This window comes from Carcharodon carcharias, chromosome 16 (genome assembly GCF_017639515.1).
Source record: "Carcharodon carcharias isolate sCarCar2 chromosome 16, sCarCar2.pri, whole genome shotgun sequence".
NCBI lineage: Eukaryota > Metazoa > Chordata > Chondrichthyes > Lamniformes > Lamnidae > Carcharodon > Carcharodon carcharias.
The window spans coordinates 151,267-169,884 of record NC_054482.1 but is presented as its reverse complement, the minus strand read 5'-3'; the positions used below and the strand labels follow the sequence as shown (position 1 = coordinate 169,884).

At 40.7% G+C, this 18,618-nt stretch overlaps 1 protein-coding gene across 1 annotated transcript in view; it reads right to left on the bottom strand.

Moving 5' to 3' along the window:
* LOC121289065 (regulator of G-protein signaling 5-like) overlaps window positions 1–13,810 on the bottom strand; it is a 50,959-nt gene extending 37,149 nt beyond the window's left edge. The window contains exon 1 of the mRNA XM_041208045.1: window positions 13,653–13,810. Coding sequence (XP_041063979.1) covers window positions 13,653–13,696 — 44 coding nt within the window. The 5' untranslated portion in view covers window positions 13,697–13,810. The remainder of the gene's footprint in view (window positions 1–13,652) is intronic.
* Window positions 13,811–18,618: the final 4,808 nt, after the last annotated feature.

The following is an 18,618-nucleotide window of genomic DNA, read 5'->3' as shown; positions in this document are numbered from 1 at the left end:
AAATTTTATATTCCAGACCAGGAGTAGATTGCAGACCTGCTAATTCATGGGAATGAGGATAATAATGCACAAGCAAGCCAGACTGCAAAATGGACTCTGTTTGCACTTGTGGTTTACCTGTGTTCCAAATAGATTTTAACTTGCAGCTTATTTTTATTTACCTGTGATCAACAAAGAGTGCTGGGTAAATGTTGCAGGGACTAAGTAATATTTACAGAAAGGGCTCTGTTTGCAAAACTTTATACTTGTTTAGTTTTATTTTAAATGTCACTGTTGCCAGCCTGTACACCTGCAGCTGCGCCATCTCCCCAACAGCAAGAACAGAAAGATACAACTGTTCAAGGTGCCCATTTTAACAGGCTGAATAATCAAAATGACCTCTCGGCTGTGAAAGCACACTTCCTGACTATCAAGTCTAATGTACAAATCTGATGTACTGAATGCATGAGGGATTCTCTGGAGTATGAAGCATGAAGAATGTAACAGGGAAGCAGCAATATGCGTGCACGGCTGATCCTTCGAAATGCATAACTAGCTTGCCAAGATGTTTTATGCTCAACCTCACGGTTTCTGTTCACTGGTTCTAAAAAAATTATCTTCAAATAGCTCTACATGAAGTTAATTGCATAGAAATTACAACCGGGAAACAGGGTCTCTGACCCTTCCAGTTTGTGCTGGAGATTATCCTGTACTCAAGCAAAAGTCTTAATCTCATGAATCTTCACTGTTTCCATAGCTGCACGCTGCTTCTGTCAGGCGCCCCTCTAATCTGCTCTTCAATGTTGACATGGGGCTGGATTTTCAAAGTGGGGCCGGGAACCCCACACCCAGATGAATTCTGAGTCCCGACAGTGTCTCAACTGCGTTGCTCACGCGATGCTATTTTTAAATGGGTAGGATGCAAGCTCAGCGCCCAATTAGTGGTGCCAAGCATGTCCAGGAGGCAGGAGCTGACTACCTTGTGCCAGTAGCAGCCATGATGGGGCCTTCCACTACCTAGCGGGAAAGAGCAGGCAGAGCTTCAGCAGGCCAGTAGTATTAGGGCATGAGATGGAGTGTAAACTGCAGAGGTGATGTGGTGTGCACAATCCAGGGTCGGACACTCAAGGACCCAATAATTTTAAACATCAGAAAATAAACTTTCCTTTTGCCCATAGAGAAGTTCACAGCTGCTGTGCATGAATACATATTAAACTTATCTAGTTCACCAACATTCTCTTTGAAAATGGAATTGCTGACCTTCCCATCTTGTTAACAAGCTCTAAAAGGAACTTGAAGAAAAGAGTTGACGTTTCGAGTCCTCATGACCCTTCGAAGGTCATGAGGACTCGAAACGTCAACTCTTTTCTTCTCCGCCGATGCTGCCAGACCTGCTGAGTTTTTCCAGGTAATTCTGTTTTTGTTTTGGATTTCCAGCATCCGCAGTTTTTTTGTTTTTATCTAAAAGGAACTTAATGGCTTGTTAATTGGGGGCGAGTTGGTTCTCACTTGCTCCCTCCCTCTTTGAAAATTTCAGACTGATCTGTCAATGTCAGGATCCAGAGATGACCTACAGAACCGTGATTTTCAAATCGCGTTCGTACCCACTCCTGACCACGCTGACCATTAAATCCATTCCCTGGTCTCTGTTTCAATCACTAACTCGATGTAAAAAAATGTTTCTTCTGCTCTCTGTCTAAAATCCCTTTTACAGGTTTGCACTAACTGCTGTAGCGAGCAGGTAAATGACTTTTTACCCGGCAGCCACAATGGCGGCTTTTTGCACCGTATCCTCCCATTCCACCTCATTAATTATGCAGCCACAGGAAACATGCCGTCTCGCTGGCAGGTGGCCTCCGATTTGTCCGCCACGCCGTTACCTCACTGCTTCCTCACACAGGGTGCCATATTTAAGCTGCAGCTGTGTGCAAACTTCTCAATACTTGCAGCCCAGGAGGGCACCGGTGATGACATGGCTCCAAAAGCCAAGAAGAGTGCAGCCCGCCAATTCAGTGATAAAACCCTGAGGTGCTGTCTGGAAACTGTGTAGGCCTGCCATGATGTTCTCCATCCCCCTTCTTGCTGCAGGAGGCCCATGAGCCTCACCACTCCAGCTTTAGAGGTGGTAGTGGAGGTGGTCACTGCCAATGATGCACACAAGAGGTCGGTCATCCAGTGTAGTAAACAGATGAATGATCTCATCTGTGCCGCCAGGGTAAGGCCACCATCTCATCACTTTAAACTCACACACTCAAGACCATCACACATTGACTGGCATCTCATTCACTGCTAGCTCAAGGGAAATCATCACTCACTCTCTCACATCTCTATCTGGCTTTATCTCCTCTTGAGACTGTGTCCTCAGCTCTCACCATCTTGAGACCACTTGCACAGATCAACACGTGCCTCTCCACACACCCTGATATACCCCACCTATCCAGTACGGCCCTCACCCTGCAGCTTCTTCCTTTGCCTGAGGCCACTTCTCCCCCTTCCTGATGACTGCAAGTGCTGCCCGAAGCAAGGTAGGCAAACAAACCTTGAAGTCCTGAGTGAAGTACAGCTCACCAGGTACACAATGCTTATGTGCAATTGTGAAACACATTGGCTTGCAATTACATTGACTTATCTGGATGATCCAGCATGGAGGGATGATTCCGGCAAGTAGGGCTTATAGTGAGATGCCAAAGTATTGATGGCTGGAGCAGATGATCACAAACTGGTTTCATGATGGTATAAAACCAATTTTTGGCCTTCTTGCCGTATTGTCCGCTCACGCCTGCCAAGACGTCCGGCGCCAATGAGAGCAGGAAATTCCAGCCATTAAGTCTTATAACTGTGTTCTATCCTTTCAGAACCCCCAAACTCTGCAAATGGTCTGGGAGTGAAATTGACGTAACACAATAGTGATAAAACGGGCAGTGATAGATTAGCAATCCTTTTGCACCGACCAGATTTTCCTTTCAGTTGACGATGTCACCATCTCAACCAAAGGGTGCGATTTTTGGCTGGGCCACTGAATCTCCCGTGGTGGATTCCACCTCGACAGGGCTGGAAAAACCCTACACAATGGTTTTACTCAATTCTATAGAATAAACTGCTAGCGAGTACAGTGATGCATTCAAAAAGGTAATGGATTGGTTCATTAAACATTGAGGATTAGAGGGTCACAGGTCTAGCAATGAGGCAAGAGAGAAATTATATGATCCATTTAGGTTCAGGGCATGGATGGTGTGAGCTACATGGATAGATATTTATTTTTTGTTTCTGATTATCTTTATTCCAGGGATAACCAATATACCCAAATCTTACTAGAAAAATAAACAACTTTCTGTCGAAGGAAGCATTTTTCCAGGGAAATAAATGTCTCTCAGTAAAGGAGAGATCAGTTTTTAGGTTTAGTAAACAGGAAAAACAATGGCAGTAGCAAAGGAAATTTGAAAAAATGTTTCATTCTGATTTAGTCACAAGTATTTGTTTAATAATGTGATTTATTTAAAAGAATATCAACTGTTTAAATATTTATGGAAGGATTGAGGAAAATGTAAATTCAAAATCAGTAAGACAAATGTTGCAGTTTATGTAGAGCAGAGTAACTATTTGGATCAAAGCAAATGGGTCAGGAAGGGAAAGAGAACTTATTAAATATATAGAACATTAGTGACTGAGGTAATGTCACGGAAAACAAAACAAAATTCAAAGTAAAGGCACTTTATCTAAATGCACAAGTCATTTGCATGAAAATAGATGATTGCACAGAGAGAAATAAATTGGTTTGATACAATAGCCATTTATGGAGACCTGGGGCAGGATTTGTAGCTCAGCAGATGGGCGCCCAACCTGACCAAGCGTCAAGTGGCATGCGATGATGTTGGCCGAGCGTGCCAATGTCAATGTGTAGTTGTGCGATAGTTCGGCTGGCAGGTGCGCACTGGAACTGGCAGCGTGCCTGCTGACAATTAAAAGGCTTATTAAGGCTAGTAAGTTATCAATTGTGCTTAATTTTTCACTGCCCGTTCAACCTAACGGAAAAGGCCAAGCAACCCTTTGCATTTTTTTTGGAAACCTCATCCACAGGCTGCATGGGGTTTCCAAAATCAAATACAGATGAAATAAAAACTCTAATTTTTAATTAAAAACATGTCCCTGCTCATGTGGAGACATGTTTTGTTACATTTCTCTGTTCTTTAATAATTTCTTCAACATATTCTTCGTCCCCCTGAGGCAGCTCTGTGCCTCGGGGAGATTATTCAGCGTTCTTTAGCGCACATGCCTGAAGTGCGTGCTCAGACTGTTCGCCCTCCTCCCCCTGCCCGCACAGCAGTGCTCAGCGCTGCTGCTCGTGTATCACGCTGGACGGACCTGAACTGGCCCGCCAGCGTGAAATTGCGGTGCGTTGTCGCTCGCGGGTGGTGGTTGGCTTCCACTGATCCTGCACGCCAGGGGCAAAATTCTGCCCATGGTTGCAGAATGACCAGCAGCGACAGGAGACATTATAATGGGGGATAAGGAAATGGCAGGTAAATTAAACTAATGCTTTGCATAGGATTTTCATCAAGGAGACATATACCAGGAGTCGGGGAATTTCCTGACTCTGTGATCCTGTCACCATGCTGGAGGAGCCTGTCTTCCCTATTTTCATGGTGGGGAGACGGACATGGACAGGAGTCAGGCTTATAACCTATGGAGGCAGGTCCAAGGCAACAGCAGAGGCAGGTGGATGGTGAGGTCATCAGCCTAGAAGGTCCTCCTCTGTTTACTGGGACACTGGTTCAGTTGTAATCATGGTTGTTATGCTATCTAGCCTTCATTCCTCACACCCCCTCAACCCTCCATGCTCCCTCATATCTTCCTAGCCCACTCCAGGCCCCCTCATATCTCCCATGCCCCTCCATTCACCATCATATCCTCCAGATCCCCCATGCATCCTACATACCCACTTATCCAGTATCCACTATGTACAGAACCAAATAGCCACTGGCAAGTGTATGAAATGCTCTTGAAACTGACAAAGCAAATAGGCTTTGAAAATTTCCTTTGAAAAAAACTTCTCATCTTTTAAAGTATTAATCACACACAGCCACTCACAGTATCAATGACAAAAAGCTTTATCCAATTTGCACTTCTTAACCTTGTGTAAATAAGCACATGGGCACATGGAAAACTCTTCATAGAATAGGCTATTAAAAGTTAATAAAAATGTCAATCAACAGAGATAGTACTCCCTAACATGCTATGTCAACATTTCCCAAAGAGCTGAGCGCATAATTCATTCTTGGAACTCAGTTAAGCATTCATAATAAGGCCATCCGAAAACTGTATGAACAGAAGCAGTTTGAACAGATGACCAGACATCTGTTTTCCCAGATGACCTCATTATGAATGCTTAGCTGAGTTCCAAGAACAGCTAATGGACTCAGCCCTGTAGCCAATGTTGCCTGAACCTGCAGTGGAATGCTAACTTTGTTTGTTTGACATCTTTATGTTTGTATGTTCATATTATCACTTTGTAATAACCTGATTGAGGTCGTGTGGCACAGTGGATAACATCCCTGTCTCTGAACCAGAAGCTCCATGTTTAAGTCCCACTCCAGGACTTGATGGTCAAGGAAAGTACATTTATAATATGGCCAAACAGGTTGAATATCAACTTGCAAGTCATCCTAACATATGCCAATGGCAGGTGGTAAGAGTGGGTGAGATTCCTGGTCAGCTATACGATGGGAAGAAATTGGAGCCTCCCATCACTATCTGTAGTTCCGGGCCACAATAGGCATGTAAACAAGTGTGTTGCCACAGAAGCTCAGGCTTCTTGGGGGCTGATTGGCTTAGTTGGCTGGTCGGCCAGTGTGCCAGATTGGTGCCAATACCACAGGGTTCAATCCTCATTCCTGCTCGCATGGACTTGGGATCTGCCTCCTTGCCCTACCTGTGGCAGAGATTGTGAGGCTGTCCATTGGACCTGCCTTTGGGCAGGGAACTGAAGAAGAAGAATAACCTGATCTTTCTTTGAAGAGCTTTTTCATTGCCTATGTGTTTATTTACATAAGATTAAGAAGTGTGAAGTAGGTTTTTGTCATTCATACTATAAATGGCTCTGCATGTGATTGACAGCTTTATGAGAAGGAAAGAGGGGCAATGTTTTTCAAAGGGAATGTTGAATGGCTTTTGTTTTGGTTCCCAACTTGAGACCAACGCTCCTCCAGGGTTCATGACTCCTCAGAAGTGCTGTGAACTATGCCCACTAACAAAATGGGCCTGGCCCCATCAAACTTGTTGCAGGGGGAGGGGGGGGGGGGTGGTGTTTGAAATGTTGACCCCTGCAAAGAAACCAGCAAGATTGGGAGTGCTGCACACGGGCTTACTACCCACATCCTTATCCTGTAATGAAATTGCCAGAAATGGGATTGAAGATAGGAATCCTGGAATTGGGTAAGGCCCACAACTTTTAAAGGCCTCCCTGCCCCAGTCGACTGCACAAAAATCTGGGCCTTTGTGTCTGTCCACTGTTGAAGACACAAAAAGCATTTCATAAATTGTGGGGAACCAATGATCTCGGGAGAAGCAGGAAATTAAATTAATATTAGTAAAGAAATAGTACTAGGGAGATTAACAAAGGGGGAGAAATCCAACTGATCTCTTCAATCTGATGATACATCCTAGGATTTTAAAAGAGGTGTCTACAGGGATAGTGGATGCATTGACTTTGATCTTCCAGAATTTCCTAGATTCCAGGACAGTCCCCATCGATTGGAGGATAGGAAACATAACTCTGCTATTCATGAAAGAAAGGAAAGAGAATGAAGGGAACGAGGGGTCAGTTGGCCTGCCATCATCAGTAGGAAAAATGCTTTAACATATTGTTATGAGTGTGGTAAGAGATTATTTAGAAAATCATAATATGATTGGGCGGAGTCAACGTGAACAGGAAATTGTGTTGACAAATCTGTGAGAGCTTTTTGAGGTTATAACTAGCTGGGTAGCTAGAGGAAACCAGTGAAAATAGTGTTTTTGGATTTTCAAATAGTATTTGATAAGGTTCATGCAAGAGGTTATTACACAAAGTTAGAGCTCATGGAATTGGGGTAATATAATTGCAAGGGTTGAGAATTGGTTAACTGACGGAAGCTGAGGCTAAGGTTTTCTGGTCCTGCTTGGTGGGTAAGAAAAAGCAGCTCTTTTTCAAATTGGAAGGCTGTAGTGGGTGTCACAAGCATCAGTGCTTGGGCCTCAGCTATTTATAATCAATATTAATGGCTTAGATGAACAGACCAAGTGTAAAGTATCTAAATTTGCTAAAAAGGTGAAATGTACGGAGGGTGCAAAGGGATATAGACAGATTGAGTGAGTGGGCAAGAATGTGGCAGATGGTGGATAACATGAGAAAATGTGAAGTCATCCATTTCTTGCTAGGTTAAATGGAAAAGCAGGTTATATATTTTAAAAACAAGGAAGAATGGAAAATGTAGGTATTCAAAGAGATCTGACTGTCTTTGTACAGTGGGGTCAGGTTAGGTTGAGGTGTCATGAATGATCAAGAAATGCTCGATTCCAGTTAGACTTCTTTAGTGTTGAACTCTGGTAAAAGAGAGACTTGGTCATCTGGCTGTTTCATATCTCCTTTATGTCAGACAGTTACATTTTCTAACAGTGCTGCCACGTGTTATGAGTTTGTACATCTAACATGAACCTGGGAGGGTCTCATTAGAGCAACTGCATGCTGTATAGCAACAGTAGGTTAACATGCAGGTTAACATGTAGGTTAACAGTAGGTTAACAGTAGGTTAACATGCAGTAGGTTAACATGTAGGTTAACAGTAGGTTAACATGCAGTAGGTTAACATGTAGGTTAACAGTAGGTTAACAGTAGGTTAACATGCAGGCACAGCAAGCAAGTAGGAAAGCAGATGTTACTTTTGCCTTTATTGCAGAGGGGTTAGGTTATAAGAATAAAGAAGCTGTACTACCATTATGTAGGGCCATAATGGAAGGAAGGATATATTTGCCTAAAGGGACTGCAACAAATGTTCACTTAATTGATTCCTGGGTTGAGAGGGCTGTCCAATGAGGAGAGACTGAGTAGAAGGAGCCTATATCCCTTGGAGTTTAGAAGAAACAGGTGATCTCTTTGAAACATGCAAAATTGTTAAGGGGCTTGACAGTTGCTGGGAGGATGCAATCTGGAGAGTCCAGAGCTAGAGGTCATTGTCTCTCAATAGGGAATTGGCGATTTAATTTAGAAGATACTTCTTCACTCAGAAGGTTGTGAATATTTGGATATCTCTACCTCAGAAGGATAGCAAATTTGAAAATATGTGGATGTTCAATCATTGAATATATTCAATGCTGACAGTGATATATTTTTGGACACTAAAGGAACCAAGGGAAAGGACCTAGGGCAGTAATGGATCAACCACTTCTTCACAACCCCAACAGTGGAAATAAAAATGGGTTGTCATGGATAATAGTGGTCCATGAATGCATAGACCATCAATCATTGAGGGTTTGGATCCAATTGTCCTTATATCTCTGTGAAACATCAATGCGGTAGAAAGGAAATCTGGGTACTTTGCTACCAATTGCTGTAATCCCAATTGATGAATTTAGGAAAATGGCATGAACTGTGCATGTTAGACATAGCAGGGAATGAAAGATATATATCAAATTTTAGCACTCTTTATTTTCTGAAAGGACTGCTGATCCTCACCCTGCAGTGCAGTCAGGTTAGATTGAGGTGTCACGAATGAATGATCAAGAAATGCTCAATTCCAATTAGGCTTTTTTGGTGCTGAACTCTGGTAAAAGAGAGACTTGGTCATCTGGCTGTTTCATATCTCCTTTATGTCAGACAATTACATTTTCTAACAGTGCTGCCACACGTATGGAGTATCGTACATCTAACATGAATCTGGGAGGGTCTCATTAGGGCAATTGTATGCTCTGTAGCAACAATGACAATTTCAGGGACTCACACTCCTGTATGGCAAATGGCAACATAATCAAAATGATCACACGGCGTTATTTGCTGAATCAGGAACAAAACTGGAATTTGTTTAGAAGAATCGGAAGATGATGGTTAACATTTTTGCTTTAAAATGAATATATTAGCAGAATGTTAAAGCATTGAAAATATAATGACAGCTAAACAGTAAGTGATCAATTTTTACATCCCAGCACATTACAAGGGATGAGCAGTGCTGTGTTGCATCAAACTAAAGCTTTTTAAACAAGCAAAACAGCTGACATTTTTTAAAGTGATCTTACCATGGCAATATCAGATAGCGTACTATAAGTGCAATATATAGTAATTTGTAGAAAGTTTTAACATTGACCTTTCCTCACTGAACATAAGCACAGCATAATTAGAATAAACCTGCAGAAGTAAATAGGCCTATTTAGTCTGGAATGTCAATGCACAAATTATCTAATTGGAAAATAAACTGAAGCCTGTTACAATGAGAGATATAACCATTTGGTGTTTAAATGCTGGAGCCATCTGCAATATGATCAAATCACTCATTGTTTTTGATAGTTATTATTTTGTTTTCCCATTGCGTGCTCAACTTTCCAGGGCAAGTATACATCTGCTATCAGGATTGCCAGGGGATTTCAGGACAATCCTTCTTATCTCAGTATCTTTAGGAAAAATAATGGCTCATTGGATTACACCTATGTCTAGGGAATTGAGTTAAATTGCTGGTATTTTCTGTTGTTCTTTGAGTTACATTACAAAGTATTTAGAAAAAATGATTTAAAATGTTACTTTAAAAAAAATGCTACTTTCTATTAAAGCCAAAGAAAATGTTTTAATTAAGTACCTGCTCAACTCAATCGCATTTGACTCTTAAGTCACTTTGAACACTGGAGAAATGCAACTGTACTGATTTTTTATTTTATGCTGAATTTTGCTCAAGTAATTAATACCTTGATTAAAATCAATAATACCTTTAATTTTATTTCATAAGGTGTGCTGAAAAAAGTTGCTAAGTGATATCCAGGAAATATAACTACACAAAATTAAATTCTCCAAACTGAAAAGCGCATTAATGTATCCTGTATCCTGTATCCTATATAGTCATTGTAGAGCCAATGCCAATTATTATTTGTCAGGCTCATGCCAATGGTATACATCGAAAGCTAGTTAAGTTGCTCTCTGCGATAATAAATAGAGGGATGTTGTCAGTGGACAGGTTATGGTAACAGAATTGGGGAAATATCAGGATTTAATGTATTTGTGAAAAGCGACCAGAAGTGCCAAAACTTGGATAACCAAGTGGTGAAGGATAGAATATTGAATATTAGTTTTTAGAATTATAGAATAGAATAGTGCAGCACAGAAGGAGGCCAGTTGGCTCATCAAATTTTCACCAGCTCAATCGAGGAGCAATTCAGTTTGTCATGTTCCTAGCTCTTTCTCCATACTCCTGCAATTTTTCTTCAAGTATTCATATAATTCCTTGTTACCATTGAGTCAGTATCCACCTGTCAGGCAGCGCATTCCAAATCTTAACCTTAACTTGTTGCATAAAGAAAACTTTTCCTCCTGTTGTCTCTAGTTCTTCTGCCAATTGCCTTAAATCTGCCCTTAAATTAAGGGCCCTTCAGTTATTGGAAACAGTTTTGATTTATTAACATTATTTTAACTTTTCATAATTTTGATTGAATCTCCTATTGGCCTCCTCTGCTGTAAGGAGAACAATTCCAGTTTCTTTAGTTCGTCCATGTAACTGTAAACCCTTACCCTTGACCATTCTAGCCAATCTCTTTTGTACACTCTCCAACGTCCTCATGCCCTTATGAAAGTATGGTGGCCAGAATTGGGCACAATACTCAGGCTGGGACTCGACTAGTGTTTTATATAAGTTTAGTATAATTTCCCAGCTCTTGTACTCTGCATCTATTTATAAAGCCTAGAATCCAATATGCTTTATTAACTGTTTTAATAATCTGATTTGTGCACAGGCACCCCCAGGTCTCTGTTCTTACAACCCCTTAAAAATTGGACCAGTTATTTTGTATTGCCTCTTCATATACTTTTTACTAAAATGTATCATCTCACGCTTCTCTGCATTGAATTTCATCTGCCATGAGTCCACCCATTCCACCAGCTTGTCTATGCTTTCTTGAAGCCTATCACTATATTCCTTCCTGTTTACTTCCAAGTTTCATGTCATCTGCAAATTTTGAAGTTGTGCCCTGTAGCTCAAGTCCAAGCCATTATTGCATATTAAAGACATCAGTGATCTTAGTGCTGAATCCTGGGAAACACCACTGTATACTTCCCAACAGTCCAACGAACAGTCATTCATCACAATATTGTTTTCCAACCAGTAGCAATTTTGTACCAATGCTGCTTCTACATCTTTTATTCCCTGGGCTTCAACTTTGCTAGCAAACCTGTTATATGTGGACCTTATCAAATGTCTTTTGAAAGTCCATATACACAACATCAACTGTACTGCCCTCATCCCCCACCCTCTGTTACCTCGTCAAAAAAACTCAAATTAGTCAAATAAGATTTGCCCTTAACAAATCCGTGATAGCTCCCTTGATTAACCCATACTTGTTAATTTTGTCACCGACTATTCTTTGTAAAAGCTATTCCATCACCAAAATTAAACTGACTCATCTGTAATTGCTGGATTTATCTGTTTTTTTCCTTTTTTGAATAAGGGTGTAACATTAGTAATCCTCCAGTTCCCTGGTACCACTCCTGTCTTTGAGGAGGATTGGAAAATTATGGCTATCACCTCTGCAATTTCTACTCTTACTTCCCAATCTAGGATGCAACCTAGATTGCATCCTGTACAGGTTGGGTGACTTATCCACTTTAAGTACTGCTAACCCTTTCAGTACCTCTTCTTTTTTCTACTTTTATCTCATCCAGTAGAATAGCATAAGACATTGCAGCAGGATTAGGATATACAGCTCCTCATGACTGCTGCCCCATTCAATAGGATCGTGGCTGATCTTTGAACTCAATTCCAATTTCCCACCCAACCCCCAAGTCCATTGGTTTCCCCTAGAATTCAAAAATCTATCATGTCAGCCTTGAATATATTCAATAATTAAGCATCCAAAACCCTCAGGAATGGAGAATTCCAAAGATTCACAAACCTTTGAGTGAAGAAATTCCTCCCAATTTCAGTTTTAAATTATCGATCTCTTATCCTGAAAAGATGCCCCCTAGTTCCAGACTCTCTAACCAGGAGAAACAACCTCTCAGCATCTAACCTGCCATGGCCCCCTTGAAATCTTAGACTTTTCAGTAGCATCACTTCTCATTCTTTATAATATTTAATATCCACCCCTTCAACACAATTGACACCCAACTCAATTAACAAAAGGCGGAGGGAGTAGTTTTAACTTTGGGAGATAGTATAAAATGAATGGTATCAGTTCAGACACTATTTATACATGTCACCTGGTTTTTCATGTCATTGACAATCTGATATCATGCATGTTACAATATCATTAAAAGTTAATTATCCCTCTTGTTAGCTGAACACATGTCTGATTGATTGGTCTGCTACCCTGAATTACAGTTCAGTAATAAAACATTATACAGAGAGACAGAAAACATGAGATACTATTTTCCTCCAACTCCTTTTTATCAGTATGAACTATACCTTCTGCTGCCTCAACTTGCAAGCCATTGTTTGATTTTTTTTCTTTGAAAGTCCCTGTGTGGAACTTAACATCATTTTTTTGTTAAAAATCTACAGTAAAAATTAAAGTAGTGACACAATAGTTACAGTGTGGTATGTATTGCTGTATTCAATTGGAATTCAGAGGGAAAGAAAGTGTTGGACTGTAAGCTAATCAACGTTTTCTGAAGAAAAAGTAGTTGAAGATTTTTTTTACATATAAGATGGATTATGTGAGCATAATCCACATGATTATGTGGCACACCATAAATAGAAAATGTCATGCATAACATATGGAGTATTTCATTCATCAGATTTGTTTACTTGCTTCTGGATTGAAAAGCGCAACACTCTTTTTCAGATCCAGTTCTGCTAAATTAATGTTCCTTAGTCGTCAATGGATCCTCTTTGCTTTGCTAACATTTACCTGATGTAAACAACCATTTAATTATAATCTTGATAAAAGAAACAAGTTTATACTTATTGAAGATATGAGTTGCATTTTATCAATAATGACTAATTAAACATCACTTAGTTGGATCCAGAGTTCATTGATCAGTACTTTCTATCACATAAATTTAAAACAAGCTATTCCCCAATCGATTGATTCGCTTGTACTGTGTTCCAGATAGGGTAAGTGATTGGATCAAATGCAACATTTTGCCACATCTCCATTGAATTTGTACACTTAACAATGAACTATTTCCTGCGTCCTGGAATTTTGTATAAAAATGCTGAGGCAGTAAAAGTTCCAAAATCTGAAAGATAACAGGTCACCTGTTACAATCTATTACTTGTCCTAGTAACAGGTACTTAAGTCAGGTAATAACAGGCTTACAATAAAAGTTATGTTTTGAATATTGGTCTGGATAATAATTCCAGATTTTAGTTGATGGAAGCCAGCTTTAGATGTTAATAAAGGCACCTCAAAAATTATAGCTTATCATTCACATTAATTAAAAATTTGAAGCACATGAACAAACTTAATACTTGGTCATTAGCTTAAGCCAGTGTTCATTTGCTCACCTTTCGAGGCATGTTGCTGGTAATGCAGCGAGCCCTTTGCACATTTTGGCAACTCCTTTGCTTTGTTCCTTTTCAGCAAAGTAAAGTCTCTCTACACGAGCTTCTCCAGCTGCTCACTGCCGAACCATGTAGATTATATACAGGCTTTCCTCCCTTGAGTGACGCTGGCTACTCAGCCAATTAAATCTTTCAAAAGTTGTTATAGTCCAGGGAGCTCACTCTAAAGAGGGATCTGCAGACTACAGCCTCCAGCAGTACAAATGAAAAGGTCAATCAGTGCTCCCAAAAAAAAATCAAATCTTCCCTTTTAAAAACATTCACAGATGTCTGTAAAATTGCATAATCTTAAACTGAGTTTTATTCTTCTAAAATATACATTTCAATTCATCCAAAAAGATCTTCAACAGAAACCCAATGCATTTAACGATCTGCATACTGTGAATTTATAACAGTATTAAACAATGAGCTCTTATGTGCCAGCTAAAGCAAGCTGCCGAAGGAATTTCTAAACACATAGAAGGCATGCTAAAACCAGGCAACTTGTGAGTGGTAGACACAACTTGCTGATGACAAAGGAAGTTATAACTTTAAAATTTTTCATGAATTTTCCTGGACAATGCTATTCTCAGAGCAGGTTGCTAGCTAAATGTTGGGCCAGTATAGATAAGTAACATGATAAGATGCAGAATGGAAACAGGGCTGATTGGAAAAGCATTAAACATAGAAGGAAGAACCAATGTTTTAAGTGCATCAGAATGGTACAAGGGCTACCCAATAACATCTGGAATCCAGAAGAGTAGAGCATGAAAAAACTTAAGGGGGATTTTGTTTTCCAGTTTTTCCAGCGCTTCAGTCATATGAGTGATAGAATGTTTGTGGTCCTTTTCATTTTTTTTTTGGCAAGAGTAGAGTTAGGGATTGTGGACTCATATTCCAGTCTCTGCGTTGCAATGGTGTTGGCCATGGTGTGGAATGGCTACTTTACATCCTTTGTTTTAAAACATTAATTTCCAGGCAAAATTATTTTTGGAATTTTACACTAAATGATATTGTATATTTTGTTGTAAGTCTTTTTGCTTTTGAATATTCCTACAAGTGTTTCACCATTTAAAAAGCACAAGGAATGTGCTCCAATTTGGCTTTCTCCAACTTAGTAGGACCAAATTATGATTAAGTGAAATATGGGAACAATATGGACTAACTTGCCATTCACACAAATCAGTCTCTTACCAAGTGATAACTTTGAGATTTTTAATTATTTTCCATTCAGAAATGTTGCCTTACATTTACAGAATTAGGGGCAGGATTTTACGTCCTGTGGGTGGGCGCACGCCTGACCCAGTCGGGCATAAAATAGTGCGCGATGATGTCAGGCAAGCATCCCGACGTCATCGCACACTTGAGCGATACTTCAGTCAGTGGGTGTACACGAGAGGTGGCAGTGCGCCCGCCGACAATTAAGAGGCCTGTTAAGGCCCTTAATCAACTAAATAAAAGCAATTTTTCGCTGCCCGTCCAACCTTACGGTGGGTGAATCAGCCACTTGGCCTTTTGATTTCTTATGAAACTTCATCCATGGGCAGGAAGAGTTTTCCAACAGTAATTTAAAAGAAAAGTAAGAATTTTTAGACATCATTTTTAACATGCCCCCTGTTCATGTGATTGCGTCATATGTGGGGACATGTTTCTCTCATTTTTAAAATTTTTATTTCTTTCTCCACTAATCTTCAGCTCAGTGAGGCAGCTCCCTGCCTTCAGGGGGGTTTGAGTGTGCACTCCCTCGCACATGCCCAGGCTTCAGTGCTCACACTCCTCCCACTGCCACCCCGGCAGCGCTGAGGTTCACACTGGCCGGCCATTGATTGAGCGAGAGGCAATGGGGATGCCATTTCATTGTGGTGCTATTCAAACAAAGGGAACCAGGTGGGAAAGAGTGTTTTTTTTGCTTCCTTGAAGCTCTAGCCCTTTATGTTGTGTGTGTTAATGAGAGTTCGGACTGACACTGTTTTCTGGAAGAGCAGGGGAATATTCATCAACCAGTGTCACAAAAACAGGTTACCCGGTAAAGGTCAGGTGTTGTTTGTAGGAGCTTCCTGTGTGCAACGGTGACTGCAACTCAACAGCACTTTATTGGCTGTATTGTCATTGCTCAGAACCACTGGGTGTCTCAAAGCATTGTTACATTTCAGTCTTTCTTTTAAAAACTCCAGTGTAAAGGCAGCAAGAGAAATCAATGAGAGTCACAGATTAAATTAATCTGGAGACCGCTAGCCAGGAAACTACACGATGACCCCCTCCCTCCCACACTGCCTAACGTACTTCAAGAATTCTATTGCCTACTTCATATTTTGATGCATTTTAAAGGACAATAAGTAAGTTATGAGGTGATCTCAGGTATAAATGAACAGTTTTATAAGATTGAGCTTAACCACGGACTTTAAATCTCTATCCTGAATGTTTAACCTATTTATAACATCTTCTATAAACATGCGATGGTTTAGATTATAGTAATTGTTGCTGCAACTTTTTTCAATCCGAGAAATTGGCAACAAATTGAACATGAAACAAGCTAAAGAGTCAATACAGAGATGAAAAACACTGCAGGATCAGAGGTATCAGAAGGATCATCGCCTTTGCTTCTCTCTCCACAGAAGCTGCTTCATCTGCTGAGTATTTGCAGCATTTACATAGATACTTGAGATATTTAACTGGGACAGATCCGTTCTCAATCTGTAGAAATTGATTCCTTCCAATTGAATGATTTTATTGCTGGAGATTGCTTCATGTCCCAATCCACAGCCAGTTGAAAACTCATGTGTTTCACAACATGAGCCACTCAACAGAAGTTCTTCTAGGTTTGGTTTGAACTCACAACCTTGCATTGCACACGCCTCAATCCTGCCGTTAATGTACCACTTGCTAACCGATTGAGCCACAAGAGTAAAGCAGCGCTTATTTGCATACAGGTTTTCAGTTGTATCATCTTGTTAGAGGCACTAAAGCCAGAAATTTCCCCGTGTCGGGGGGTGGATTGTGCGGGGATGGGCACAAACCCGATCAGCACCCCCAATTGGGGCCGTGCTGCCATTTTACGTGGGTGGGCCAATTAAGGCCAGCCCATTGTGACGTGCGCCTGGAAGCGCTGTGTGCTCCCTGTGTGGGTGGGGGCGGGGCGGGGGTTTCCCTGAGTGATTCCCTGCGCTCTTTTGTACATGTGAGCGAACGAGTACAGAGATCTCCCTGAGGTACGGAGGTGCCTCAGGGAGACTTGTTTCAGTCTTAAACTTTAAAGTAAAGGATTTTTAAACATTTAAAACATGTCTCCTCATGTGACACTATCACATGAGCTGGGATATGTCAAAGAATAAATGTTTACATTTTTATTAGGTATTAAAACGGTTCAGGAAACCTCATCCTGCCCGTGGATGAGGTTTCATGAAAAATGTGAAGGCTGCCTGGACTCTTTGCCTGCCGCCAACTTTAAGGTTGGATGGGCAGCTCATTAAATTGAGTTGATTAGTTTTTAACAGGATTTAATAGACCATTGACAGAACTGACAATCTAAATGACACGCGGTGACATTGGGATGCCTGCCTGATATCACCGCGTGTCATTTTACCCGTCGGTGTGTGGCCTGGCACCCACTCACTGATGGGAAAGTGCTGCTCGGTTTTTTTGATTGACCGACGAGAACTGTGGCTATATGATAGTGTGCAGAAGTAGTTACTTGACTGCGAAAAAGCCAGTGGAATAACCAACACCCCATGGTTAAAAACAAAAATAAACCCCATGGTTTTGGGTTGTGTTCTGGTGCAGGGGGGACCAAAAGTGAAGCTGAACACAGGGCCCCACTAACTGTAAATCCACCACAGCTCTTGAGCATCCCCAATGTTAATGTTTTCACCGTGGGCTGCTATGTCTTCACTTGCCTAGGCCCTAAGCTCTGGAATTTCCTCCTTACAGCTCTCTGTCTCGCTACCTGAGTTTCCTCCTTAAAGACACTCCTTAAAACCTACCTTTTTGACCAAGCTTTTGATCATCTGACCTAACAGCTCCTTACATGACTTTGTGTCATATTTGTTTTATAATGCTCCTGTGAAGCACCTTGAGACATTTTATTATGTCAAACCCACAACTTAAGTATAAGTTGTTTTAAACAGCAATCCATTATAACAAACATTAATGTTACCTTTTAAACTGTGTGCACTAAAACTATGGAATAATTATGAGATGAGTCTTATTTTAATTTTGTAGTTATATGATGCGGTTATATTGTAATGCCTAAGAAAAGGTATGAAGAGAATTTAATTCCCATTCAGGTTGGATTGGCTGGCAGCAACAAGTGTGAATATGAATTGTAAAAAAGCCACAATATAGCTTCAGTCTTTTTCTCTGTAACACTCCTTTGTAACTAGGAAGTTGATGATATAAGTTGTAAAGAGCCTCAACCCTCCAAGTGATTAAGTGCAGACAATGTGAGGCAAGACTTGGTCTAGAAACTCGTGACCTCGTGTTTGGGCGTCCATCTGTCTACCACAGCAATTACCAGGCCACCCCACAGTTATGATCTGTACTTGTAATTGTGCTGGAGATGAGATTTTGAAAGTTTAAATGCCGTGACGCCCTGTTGCAAGAACATCCTGTTTTTTCCAAGAAGAAAACAGTCCTAGAAACAGGAAGTTCTTCTAAAATGACTGTGTATACTTTAAAAGTAACATTGCATTAATTAACCATCTGAACACAGCTCACTATTCAATAGAAATGCAGACCAAGGCCCAATTTTGATTAAACTCTTCGTGTTGGGATCACGCTGCCCGTTTTTAATTGGAAACTGGGGAGGTTGAATTTCAATAGTGTTAACATACCTTCTCAAAAGTCACCATGCTGCATGCACAGTATAACCAATTTTGTTAGACAAAGTATGTAAAATAGATGCAGAAACAGAAATACCTGGAAAAACTGAGCA